The sequence below is a fragment of the Aethalodelphis obliquidens genome, unplaced genomic scaffold, assembly GCF_003676395.1.
Source record: "Aethalodelphis obliquidens isolate GAN/ISIS:26980383/991018 unplaced genomic scaffold, ASM367639v1 scaffold54, whole genome shotgun sequence".
NCBI lineage: Eukaryota > Metazoa > Chordata > Mammalia > Artiodactyla > Delphinidae > Aethalodelphis > Aethalodelphis obliquidens.
The window spans coordinates 14,023,180-14,036,239 of record NW_020837998.1 but is presented as its reverse complement, the minus strand read 5'-3'; the positions used below and the strand labels follow the sequence as shown (position 1 = coordinate 14,036,239).

General features: G+C 48.5%; 1 protein-coding gene across 1 annotated transcript in view; it reads right to left on the bottom strand.

Moving 5' to 3' along the window:
• Positions 1 to 4,598: 4,598 nt before the first annotated feature.
• The window catches only part of DRP2 (dystrophin related protein 2), a 45,991-nt gene continuing 37,529 nt past the window's right edge, over positions 4,599 to 13,060 (bottom strand). Inside the window, exons 16-23 of the mRNA XM_027086101.1 lie at positions 12,721 to 12,832; positions 11,331 to 11,467; positions 10,944 to 11,009; positions 10,614 to 10,679; positions 9,581 to 9,724; positions 7,559 to 7,796; positions 6,270 to 6,390; positions 4,599 to 5,951 (exon numbers count right to left, since the gene is read on the bottom strand). Coding sequence (XP_026941902.1) covers positions 5,827 to 5,951; positions 6,270 to 6,390; positions 7,559 to 7,796; positions 9,581 to 9,724; positions 10,614 to 10,679; positions 10,944 to 11,009; positions 11,331 to 11,467; positions 12,721 to 12,832 — 1,009 coding nt within the window. The 3' untranslated portion in view covers positions 4,599 to 5,826. The remainder of the gene's footprint in view (positions 5,952 to 6,269; positions 6,391 to 7,558; positions 7,797 to 9,580; positions 9,725 to 10,613; positions 10,680 to 10,943; positions 11,010 to 11,330; positions 11,468 to 12,720; positions 12,833 to 13,060) is intronic.

The following is a 13,060-nucleotide window of genomic DNA, read 5'->3' as shown; positions in this document are numbered from 1 at the left end:
AGAAACCCAAAATTTAAAAGATGAGAAGAAAGAATAAGGAAAAGGACTTGTCAGAGGCAGAAGGTGGGGGAAGAGGCAGGGTTTGAAAAGAAGATAGACCTTTCCAGATGAAGGATGGCATAGGACTGGGGCAAAAACATAAAAAGTACCCTGGGGATGTGGCTGGAGAGACTGAGGCCGGAGAGAGTGGCACATAGACCACAGGTGGCATCCAGGGGTGAGAGAAGTAGAAGAGCCCTAGTCCAGCCTCTGTCCAATACTGTAGCCCAAGAGCAGCCAGAGCTCTGCTGAGAGGCAGTGGGGAAGGGAAGACAACGGGAAGGAGCAAATTCGTGTATCTGTGGTGCCCTTCTGTTCCCTCTACTACCACGGCTTGTAACCCTGGGTAACTGCTTCACCACTGCCCTCCAGTCACCCAAGGCTTGTTGCCGCCCTGACTCCCTCCCTCCCCCAACACACACACGTAATATATCATGAAGGTTTCCTTTTCTACAGCTCAGTGATTGTGACTTTGGCATGTTACAGAACTGCACTGTCCAATATGGTATCCACTAGCCATGTGTGGCTTTTGAGCACTTGACATATGGCTAGGCCAGCCTAGGCCAAATTGAGGTGTGTCTTTCCACATAGGCAAGGCTCAACTGCAGGTGGCCCCAGGCCTTGGCAGAATGCCCTGTGATCCTCCTGGAACCTGGGAAGACGGGCAATCTCACGAGGATTTGAGACAAGACCATTTCTCACCTCCCTGTTTTGAGGGAGGCTGTCATGGGGCAGTTTCTCATCTGCCTCCCTCATTCTGGTGAGCATGAGACTTTCTGCCTGCCTCCCCACTCCCCTGCCCTTGCCCCAGAGGGTCCAGCTGCAGGCCAAAGAGCTGCTTAGCAGCGGTGTGGAGTTGGTACTCAGCAACATGGTGTCCTGCCATTCATGTTGCATGTCATCTGGCCCCTTTTGTTTCAGTGTCATCCTGTGCAACAGCGACATGGAACGGATCCCATTGCTGGTCTTGCTTTTGCTGTCTCTAAGTAATAAAGTGCCTGGATGTATGTGGGTTTCCTGTTCTTTTTTACCAGTTGAAATCTGTCAGCTTACTTGACAATTTCCAAGACTTAGTAAAAAAAGAAAGAATATAAAATATCTCAATAATGGTTTTATACTGATTACATGTTGAAATGATAATACTTTGCATATATTGGGTAAAACGAAATATTAGTAAAATTAATCTCACCTGTTTTTTACCTTTTTAATATGGCCGCTAGAAAATTTAAAATTGCATATGTGATTCACATTATATTTCTGTTGGACAGTGATGTTATAGATCAGTGAAGAAAGAAAAATTGGTGGTGGGGAGGAGGGACTGACAGGGTTTTATTTTGCCAGAAAATGGCATTAAAAAAAAAAAACTATCGCCACCAATTCACAGGGACATTTTAACACACACCCCCAAATATATAACCATAATCTCAGAATAAAGGATAGACTTTTAAATTGATTATATGTAACTTTATGGAAACTCACTGCATTGTCCAGATTTTTCTCTTAATGCTTTAGGCTGGTGAAAAATTCCTCAGATTGATGAGGATGGTGTTGAAGAACCATTGCTACAAAGAGCTCATCCCATGAGCTGATAACTAGCTAACTTGTGTGGGGCTTTGAGAGGCGACCAGTCCAGGTAACAGTGGTGGATGGGGCTAGTGGGGGGTGTCTTCTTGTCCTGTAGGTGTTGGACTCTTCTGGTGGCCTATGTTTTGCAGTGTTCCTGTGGCTTCTTGGCCCCACCCTCTTCTCCCACACCCAAATAAGGTAAAGATGTGGAGTGTCAGAGTCAAAGAGTGTAACCAGAGGAACCAAAGTAAACAAATACGAATTTATTCTTTTCAAAGCAGAATTTACGGGAAAGGGGAAAAGCACCACAGTGAGTGGCAAAGTTAACTAATTTGTCTCCAGCCCCGCCCCTTCATCCCAAACTTTTCTAGACTTGTGCGCGGCCCTTGCCACTTCCCCAAATCCCATCCTTGTGACCAGTCCTTGCAGCCAGCGAGCAGCATCGCAGGCTTCAGTCTGGCCTCAAGACTTCCCTGGGGACAGCAAGGACATTGAGCAGGTGCCCCTCCAAATGCGGCAGCTGTGGGAGGAGATGGAGACTGGGAGCTGAGCCCTGGCCTTGAGCCTTTCCCTCTCCCACAGTCATTGGTGTTTAAAGAACAAGAAGGAGCTGAAGTATTCCTTTGTTCTCAGGGCCAGATTTTGGCAGGAAGGCCCAGAGACAGAATTGCCCAGCTGAGCAGGTGAGTCTCCACAGCCCTAGGGCAGGGCCCCCACTTTCTCCTCCAGGACTGTTCATCTTAAGGTAGCTACTTTCTTGGTTATCTGTCACCTATGTCAAGGGAACTTTGATGAGAGTCTTGGCCTGAAATGGTCTCGGAGATCGTGAGTCTGCCATTGAGAATGCCTCTTCAAGGAATGCTCTAGCCCAAAGCTGACTATGGAGCCCAGATCCCAAACACACACCTCAAGCATCATGGGTATTCCTTAAAATTCATCAGGAAGGAAACCATCTCCCAGGATTTGCCTCTGCTTGGCCTCAGGGTTTCGCATTACCATGGCCTGCCAGCCCAGCTCCTAAAGTACAACAAACTCAAACAGGTTTCTCTACAAGGAAATATCTCCAAACTTTGGGCCTGGAAGGAAATGGACATTTGAAGGTCTTTCCATTCTGGAGGGAAGGGTGCATATCCTCCTGGGTAGGACCCTCTCTAGGGAACCATACAACAAACAGCCTGATGTCCTCCAGCCAGTCAGCCTTCCTTAATAATTTCCCAGTCAACCTGACTCCACTCTGCTCTCACTAGAAGCAGAGGCACCCTCATAATGGTTTTTTGGCCTCTACCAGATTCTGTCGAGAATACATTACCTATCAATCCTAACTGTTCCCCGATACTATTTGACAACAACCCCAGCAAACACATTCCTTATCGCTGATGCTAATCCCACAAGCCAGGGGTTTTCATTAGGTTGCCTACCCAGCAACTCCCTTCACCACCCTTCCAGTACGGGGCCAAAAACTACGCAGCATCACACACAATACCCCTAGGAGACAAGATACACGACAGATGCTTAACAACATGCAACACATCTCCGTAAATCCCACCTTAATTTGAATTCACAGTGCCCAAAGACCCGTTTACCTCACTGTGGGAAAACTCTCCGCACATGCTGCAGTGACTATCACTGGACTCTCAAGCGATATACTCACCTTGGGCATCAAGGTAAACCCAGGACCACTAAGTGTCATTGACCCTGTTACTGAGAATTCAACTCTTGACTTGCTGCTTCAGTCTACCTATAGCACAAATCCTACATAACGAGATCTACGTCTTCTCTACCATGGCCTACTGCAGTTGCCACAGGCCCTCAACAGCCCAAGATCTCTCGTGTGGAGTAGCAGTTAGGAAAAGGATTTTCCAGGACTTTCCTGGTAAGATTGTTTCATAACCTCTGCCCTCTTTACCAGCTGAGCAGGTAAGTCTCCACAGCCCTAGGACAGGGCCCACTTTCTCTTAGGCAGGCGTATGCCTCAAAGACCCTGAACTCTGTGTCCTAGAGCAAATTTTCTCTATAATATTCCTACCTACAATCTAGGCTCCTACAAATATAGCTCCCCCGCGCCCGACCCCAGTAACTGATGTCCAGGCTCTGTGTTTGATGCCCACCTGCCACCTGCTCACCATACATCACCAGTGCTCCTGCCCAGAGACCTCATGAGCTCTAAGGCAGATGTCATGATGAAGTCTGACACCCTGAACCTGTGGCTTAGTGCCCCCTGGTGATTCTAGAAGGAGGCAATCCTTGGCTTCTGGACCCAAGCCACTGCCTTCCCTGCCCAGCAGTAGATAAATCTACCTTCCCAGCAGTTCTACCCACTGGCCTACTGCTTGGTTATAAGACAACACCCCAACCGTCTCACACCCTCCTGACCTTGGTATCAACTGCTACTTTCCTTAAGGCCCTGAGCCAGACTTAGAAACTGGAAGGGGCAAGAGGATGTACTCTGTGTCTTAGCCTGGCTATTTGTTCCTCCCTTTCTGCATGGGGTGAGTAGAGCTTGGATTTGTTCTATTTTGGCCTCTGAACCATTGTTTAGAGGAGCCCAGGAAGATTCACCCAAGGCCCACGTCTCCAGGGAACAAGGTGTGGAATGAATGAAGAGAGCAGAGTGACTCTTCCTGTTAGATTCCTCTGTGGCCACAGGCTTCTGTTGCTTTGGTCTTGAGGACAGCTCACCTCAAACATAAATGGAGAGACATCCTAGGGGAGCAGCCAGGAGGCATCTGTCTGTCCAACCAGAGGCTGGGACTAACAAAGAGCAAGGCAGAACATTAATACTTCAAGAGGTATTAGAATTTAATGTGTGAGTGAGGCCAGGGGAGTACTGATGTACAGTAGATATGTAGGATAGGTATGTATGTATATAAACTTAGGCAAATTAAGTCAATTGCAGGGTTCTAAGTTATAAAGCTCCTTTTGGTAGAAAGCTGCCTCAGTGGGTTCTGACTCTGCTCAAAGTCCCCAAGCCCACCCCCCATCCCCCACCCCCACTATTTACTCTGAACAGTTTCTGGATAAAGGAATCATGGTATATGTTGCCTAGGAAGACTTAGCTCAGTTTGAGGACTGGGTTCACCTTCCAGAGTTAGAAAGAATGGTTTTATGCAAAGGAAGGCCTTGCTGTTGTCTCTGTGGAAAGTGGCCAACTTCCTGATCTGTAGCCCGTGGATACTAGAAAAGGGCCGCTATTCAGGATGGCCTGTTGCATCTGCCTTCTGACTAGCTGGGGGATATCAGCCACCTCATCTGATTCAGCCTAAGAGAAAGAAGGGTCACAGCCTGAAAGGGTGTTGGGTGGTCACGCTCCTCCAGTCTAGAGGGTGGCTTCCCCTTCCTCACCCAAGGAGAAGACCCCCTTGCTGAGCAGCGGCTGGCCCTCCCCCAGGGCTGTGAAGGCCAACTAGAGAGCCAAGGGTGGCTTCAGCTGGGTTTCCAGAGCAACTCAGCTGGTCTCTGAGATGCTGAGGTTTTCAGGAAAGAGGAGGATCTGGGGAAAATATCTAAGCCCATAAGTATTTCTTTAATGTTTCCCAATATAAGGTGAAAATAGGAACCTGAATGAACTGTTTGTTTCCCCCCTTGAGAAAGGTCTGCCAGGGACTGAGGCAGAAGGAACTGAAGATATTCAAGGAGGAAACAGCATCTAGGTAGCATCGGGATGACTAGATCTATGCCTTTGAGCTGAAGTTATATGACACACGTTGCCCAGACTTTTTCAGGGGCACTTTGTGGGGGGAGCGGGAGTGTCTTCAGTGTCACCTCCCTGTGTTGGGCCAGAGAGTAGGGCTAAGTCCCGTGTGTTCACAGTGCTGGAGCCCTCGGGTCATTAGGCTCCCCCAAATCCATCATTCCATGGAGAATGGAAAGGGGCCAATGGGCACTGCTTCACTCTGCAAGGCAGCTTCTCTGCTCCCCATCTGAATGGCCTCCAAGTGCCATTAGCCTGGGCTGCAACAGAATTGTACTTAAGGGATTGATCTCAAACTTGAAGATTAAAGGGCACATTTCTAGAGTCAGAGGAATCATGCCTCTCCCTCCCCCGGCCCTCACACACCCACCTCGCATACCATCGAATCCCTGCTGCTGCCTGGAGCCCAGATAACTCCGGCTGAGGAATGTGGGGCCAGTGGGGACTGGAAAGGTTAGGTGAAGGCTGAGGGAAGGCTTTGACCAGAACTGGGAGAGGACCGTGGACTATAGGATGGGGATCTGGTTCCATCAGGAGGCCAGCAGAGTGTTGGTAGTCACATCAGAACTTCGCACACTGGGGAAGGCATGGCGGAGCTTCTCCATAATGTCTTCCAAGCACAGGCTGACATCTTGGCTCTTTGACCCCACATCATCTGAGTTGGAGAAGAAAGATGTGGGAAGAGAACTAGAAATTCCCTTATGAGGTCAAGGGGCTGAGGTAGGATGCTGCCGGCTGAAGGTGAACCTATAGCATTTGTATCTTCCTGGCACGATGCTTAGGTACATATGAGGTACTCGACATACATTTGTGGAATAAAATGAATGAATCAGTCAATAAGCCAATCATCCCTGACCCTAAGCTCAAAGCCATGAGGAGAAACCAGTCCCAGCCCTAGCAGAACCTTAGTCAGGAGACCTGGGGCAAGACAAAGCCATGGAGGAAGGGGTTGGGAGGGGCTGGGGGAACTCACCTGCAGCTTGAGTGTCTGGAGTAGTCTGTCCCTTCTCCTGGGGGTGACTGCCTTCTGACTGCTGCGGAGAGGAAGCCAGGGACGAGCCTGCAGAGCCATTGCCATCCGATTCAGTATGTGGCTAGCAAGAGGTAAGGCATGACTTAAGTGGCTTTGCCTTCCTGACCTTACTTTGACAGACTCCCGAGCTTAGAAAGGTCCTTAGAGACATCATGCCCATCCCTTTGCCCTGGGACTTTAAGAAGCTTTTGGTGGTGCCCCAAACAGTGGTTTCCCCTTTCACGAAACTTCTTAGAATATTTAATTACCCGCTTTGAATACCCGCTTCCTTCAACAACATGTATCAAAGGCTCCCAGTTCTTCTAAGGATACCATTGCCCCTAAATATCTCTTGCTGTCATTTCAGCTATAATTAAGCTATCTAGAACTCAATTCCCTCTGGAAATGTAGAGTTGCACACCTGATCCTTGGTGCATGACATAATATCATATGTTAAGACCTCCAGGAATTCATCTAGAGGCCATCCCTTGGAGGATCTGGGGAAGAGGCACAGTGTGGTATTACCTGGTATGGATAATGACAATAATTATTCATAAATTATTCATTTATGAAATGTTTATTATAGTCCTGGCATCATTCCAAATTGTTTAAATGTGTTATTTCATTTGACGTTCACCACAATTCCATGAAGTTGGTATATTTTTATCCCTGTTTTACAGATGAGGGAACTGGGGCTTAGTGAGGCTAAGTAACTTTCCTAACATCCCACAGCCACTGATCAGCAGCACTACACTCAAACTCAGGGCTGTCTAACTCCAGAACCACACTACATCCTATACACTACCTCTCAAAGAGGAAAGCGGCAAAAAGTAACAAGTGATCCCTTCACAGCAAAAATCTTCCTCTTGCCAAGCATGTCCAAACTCGCTTCTTTCCAGCAAACATCAAAGTAGCAAAGTCAACGTTTTGGATGATTCTTTGAACTTTGTTCTTTCAATACCAGATTCAAATGGGTTGTGGGGAAGTGAGCCCTCAAAAGCCCTCCCTGTGCCCTAGGCCCCACGGTGGCTTGAGAGTAAACACACAAGGATGGAATGGAAGCTAGGTACAAGAGAATTGGCCAAGCGATGTGATATAGCAGCCCATTCCTCCCCCCAAATTTCCTGATTGCTAGCCCAGTTCTCTTTAGAAAGTCTTCTAACAGCCACCTCCCAGGAGCAAGGAGCACCTCTCCCCGGCCCACCTGTGCTCGGAGGCTGCTCTGATTCTTCCCCTGGCCCCAGACTCACTTGCAGGAGCAGCTCCCTTAAGCGCTGCAGCTGGGACTCGAGTTGCTTGTTGTGGTCTTCAAGAATCTGCATGCGTGTCTCCAGGCGGCTCTTGTGCTGCCGAAGGATCCGGGCCTCAGCCAGCAGCTCCTCATTGCGGTGGTCCTGTGCCACCTCGGCAGAGCCCTCAGCCAGGGTGGGTGCCTCAGCAGCCTCCTCATGCTGCCACTTCAGGCGCCTCAGCTCCCCCTGGAGAATCCTGCCAAGGATGGAGAAGCCAAGGCCAATGACCTTCACAGGGTATCGACTGTCCAGGGCTCAGTGGCCCCTCATACCTAGGTGTGAGCAATCTCTTTGCTCTCCCATCCCCACCCCCACCCCAGCCCCCAAGCCGTGCTTTTTTTTTTTTGGTCGCAGCATGTGGGATCCTAGCTCCCCGACCAGGGATCGAACCCATGCCCCGTGCAGTGCTGCAGCGGAAGTGTGGAGTCCCAACCACTGGACGGCCAGGGAAGTCCATCCCAGCCATGCTCTTGCTTGAATGGCCATATCCACTTCCTCTCCAACACATATATCATTTACTTTGCCATCATTAGGCCACAGAGCAGAGAGAGCTGACATTTCATATAACAAATGTCTCAGGGCTTTGATGTACTGCTTCGGGGATTAATTCTGACCTTAAAATCAGGCAGAAACACAGTCTGCAAATAAATGAGGCATTAGGGCCACTGACTCACCTACTCCATTTTTAGATTTTTAGATTCCAGGGGAAGACATAATATAAACAAAGGATCACCCATCTTTCCTCTTCTCTCTACTGCCCTCCTCTTTGACCCACTTTAAACACCCATGTTGAGTCATCAAGGAAAGATTCCAAAGAGTTGGTCTTTGGAGGACATTACTGTTTTTTTCTTTTTTGCAACAGAATCACTCTCTCCCTAGTGTTTCCCAGGGCCTCCCCACCACTGCTCTAGTGCAGTGCTTCTCAAACTATCCATAGCAAAAAAACAGGGGGATTTTTTGATCCATCATGGATCAATACATGGTCTGAATGTGCATAGCTAGTACACAGCTCACGCCACACATGACTTGCTGCCCAAATTCAACAACACTCAACCTGGCCTATACCCAATTCAAAGAAGACAAGTCCACTAATTACGTGCGTGGATATTGTGGCCATGTCAAATTGCTATGAAAATTTCTAAAAGTTTACTCTCTATTTATGTATTTATCTTGTCTTGAACCAGTAACAAATACTTTGCAGATAGGCCCTGTTCTAAGGACTTGCTAATCCAAATACAGTCTGTAGGCCTGAGGCATGGGCATCCTTTAGGAGCTGGTTAGAAGTGCAGGAACTACGGCCCCACCCCAGACCTTCAAATCAGAATCTGCATTTCACCAAGCTTCCCAAGTGACTTGTATGCACACTAATGTTTGAGAATTACTTTTCTGGGGGTCGTTATTGATTCTACTACACACCCCCAAGGTGTCTTGGATGCTCCTCAGACTCCTGCTGCCCTCCATGCTTTACAGAGGTCAATGCCATCCCCATAATCTTCTTCACCTTCCCTCTTCCAGTCCTCAAATGCTCTATGCAGTATCATCCTCCTCTTATTACTTTCACTAAGTGATAAGGACCTCTTTCCATTTCCAACAACTGAAAGTTCCTTGAGGGCAGAGACATCATCTCTTCTGTATTCTCTATGTTTGCATTCTCTCTGCCTGTATCTGTTGGGTACTTGGAGATATTTGGGTTGAGTTAAAAAGATTCAAATAATTATTAGGATAGCTAGCTTTTATTGAACACTTCCAATAAGACAGACACTGGCTAACACATTATATGCCTGATCATTTGATCTTCACAAGTGACCTTAAGAGGTAGGTACTCTTATCATCATCCCCATTTTACAGATGAGGAAATGGAAGATCACAGAATATAAGTAACTTGTTCAAGGCCACGTAGCTAGGATGTGGGAATTCAGGACTTGAATTAAGCCGTCTGACTCTAGAACCCACGCAGATCTGTGCCATTGCCACACCTACCGGTTCTCATCCTCTAAGTGGGCCAGGATCTTTTCGAGCTCCCCTTTGCTTTCAGTGGCCATGCTGCACGGAGCCTGCTGTCCAAAGGCTGGCTCCCGGTCTGTAATGGGGCTGGAGTGCCGCAGCAAGTACTGGTCCTCGTCTCTGTGTGGGGGTGGGGAGAGGAAAGAGGGGCCCAGGCATTGAACTAAGAAACAGCTCAGGGTGTGAGTTCTCAGCTCCCACCTCAAGCCCCAGGAGACACATGCTGGAGGATTCCCTCTCTAAGATACATAGAGAGGGGAAAAGCCATGTATTCAGGTTTAAGAGGGATAAAAGTGTTCAAAGGTGGCAGGGGTCATTGTTGGGGGTAGTAGGAGAGAGTGTTTTCAGGATGCCAAGACTCCTGGGTTCTACTTATAGTGACCTGGGAAACAATGAGCAGGTCACTATAACATCTGTGATGTTCCCCCACCCCACCCCCCTTCGCTTTCCCATCCCCAGGGGAATTGTGGCCTGCCTGAGTCCCAGTCCCAGGGCTGGATTTATCCGTGTAGCCAACAATTTCTAGGTCCTCTGAGGAGGCCGGGGACCTCCCTAGAGATGAAGGGCCCCTTCTCTGGGCTATAGCACCAAGGAATCTCTCTGGCCACACTTTAGTCAAGTCCCTGGTATCTCCCCAGGGTTGATGTGGCACTAGATGGGGCATTGGCATTTTGAGCATAAGATAATGGCTCATTTCTGCAACTTTAGTTGAGGGCATATTCTTCTTCCCTCAGAGTTAGGAATAAAAGGATGGGATCTTGCAACAGAAAGGGACCTTGGCAGATGGCAGGGAGGTAGTTCATCCTTCATTACCCTGCTCAGTTGATAGAGGGCAGACTGCTTCTCTCATTAAATACTGTGCCCAGAAAGCAGACTTCCTTCCTTAGGGTGTCAGGGACCCTATCCACACACACCCCACCTCCCACTGAGGATATACCCTCCCCAAGTAGTGGTAGAAAGATCCCAAAGGAGAGCTATTCCTGGCAAATATGTATCTGTGAAAACTCACATGCTGTCGTCTGGGGACAAGCTGTCATTAAAGAAGGAGCAATTTTGACTTTCCATCTCAGCAAGCCTAGGAAGAAAGAGCAGGAACAGAAGGGAAAACAGTATGTGAAGACTGCTTTCATCTCAAGGACTGTAATCCCACAGTAGGATAATCACGTTTGGGGGGCTGTCCCAATTCCCCCTCCCCTGCCCCAAACGTTAGGCCTCGCTGGCTGCTGCAAAGCCCACTGTGCATGTTCCCCTGGCCCTAACTTCATTGTCTTTGCCCCAACTGAAAACTCCTTTCCCCCTTGGACTCCTTACAATTCCCCTCCCCAAAACCTGGTGGTACCTGCTGGCAAAATGCTCAATGCGGGAGTGTGTGTCAGCGTGTGGCAACATCGGGGAAGAAGCTGGCCTAGAAGAAAGCAGCAAAGACTCAGAAGACCAAAGACTGGGTAGCTGGGCAGCCTGTCTCCTCACCACCACCCTTCCACACCCCGCAACACCACCACCAAATTAGGGAGCTCCCAAGAGCTGATGGGAACAAGATACAGAGACTGGATTCTAGTCTGTTTCTCAGGTCAGATTCCTGGTCAGGCCCCAGCTGAACTGCCCTGTCACTAGTTGGGTTTGCCCTGGAAGACTGCCCTAGCCCATGTGAGACTCAGCCCCTTCACAGCACATCCCTAGGCTCAATGAGGATGCCTGCAGCCCCTGCTCAGCTACCGGTACTCACGTCTCACTGTAGTCAGCCTCCAGCACTGATTGCACAGGCAGATAACCTCGCTGAGGGTGTTTGCTGAAATAATGCTTTGAGCGGAATTTGTTCTTTAAGGTAGTGGCAAAGTCCCTCATGTTCTCACTGGATGTGGTCTGGGAGGAGACAAGATAGAGGGACTCACCCTAATGGGCTATTCTAGGGAGGTGTGGCCACTCCCCTGGAGCACGGACCATGACTGGTAGTCCACTCTTGTTCATATTTACCACACCTCGCTCCTAGAAAAAGATCTAGAAGGATACATGTCAAACTGTGAACACTGCTTGCCTCAGGGAAGTTAGACTTGAGGGGTGGGGAACGCACTGAGGAGAAAAAGGGACTTTGTTTTATACTTTAAACACCTCTATATAATTTAAATCTTTTACATGATCGTATATTTGTTAACTTTTAAATATCTTTTACATAAATTCTAGGGATGTAGAAGATGAGCAGGAGCTAGACAATTATCAGTCTACCATCTCTAGCCAGTTTCCCATGTATGACGTTAATAATGTTTATTTTAAAATGATAATAAAAGAAAAATAAAGGTCAAGGTCACTGCTTCCATTGGGTCACACATGTTTCTGTGTCAACAGAACTTGGAGAAGAGATGACAGCTCAGGGAGATGGATTATGGAGATGGGGAGGTAAGATGGGAGAGAGCAGTGGGGGGAGCTGGGGATATGCTTGGGACGTTGGGAGAATGTGTGCGGAGAGAGGAATAAAGGAGTTTAGGGAGCAGAGTCAGCTCAGGAAGCTAAGCCTGGAGGTCTGAGTCCTGAACATAGCAGAGGAGAAATTCTGTGGCTGGAGTTCAGGGATGCTGGGCTCAGGAGGCTATGAAGGGCACAGTTTCCAATGAAAGCCCAGTTGATTTTGGGGACCCAGGTAAAGAGCATACCCCCTTTTCACGCAAGAGACTGAGTAATGAAGTTGAGCACAAACTTTGGTATTGACTAGAAGGGATGGAAGCAATGACAAGGTAGCAGGTGAAGACCAGGGGACAGAAACAATCCAGGAAGCTAAGCAGGAAAAACTAAATTGAGCGATCGAAGGCTAGTCACCTGTAACTGCCTTGCTGTCTCTATTTTTTCCTGAGACTTCTCTCTGCAGGAGTATAGTGAGTGTCTTTTAGATGGCCAAGAATGTCCTGGGGTGCTACAGCCAGCTACCGCCCTGGTGAGGGTGAGGGGGAAGCTCTGCTAGAAGGACAGCCCTGGATCCCCCAAATTGGTCAATCACCAGGCCTGTTTGGAGGATGCTCCCCAACGGAGAGCAGAATACAGTGAGCTAATGCTGGACAAAATGGATCAAGCACCCAGAAGCTGAGAGTTGCCTGCCCCTCCCACCCAGCCCAGAGGCTCCATACCGGGGTGTAATACTCCATGATGGGATAATGAAGCTTGTTGCCCTTGCTGGCCCTGCCTGTCAGGAAGCAGGTCTGGCAGATGTCCACGTTAAATTGTTTCAGACTCCGATACCTTGGCGAAAGGAGAGGTGGTAGGAAACAGGATGCAATGTACTATAATGACCTCCCCCTCCCCCAAACATCCAAATATACACATACATTAAAAGGGGGTGAGGCATGGAACCATAACCTCCTATACGCGGAGCACTTAACCTCCTATGCATAGCAGTGATAGAGTCCTCACTAGATAACTAGTCTTACTCCAGAGACCACAAATCTCCATGAAATCACATGCTCAGAA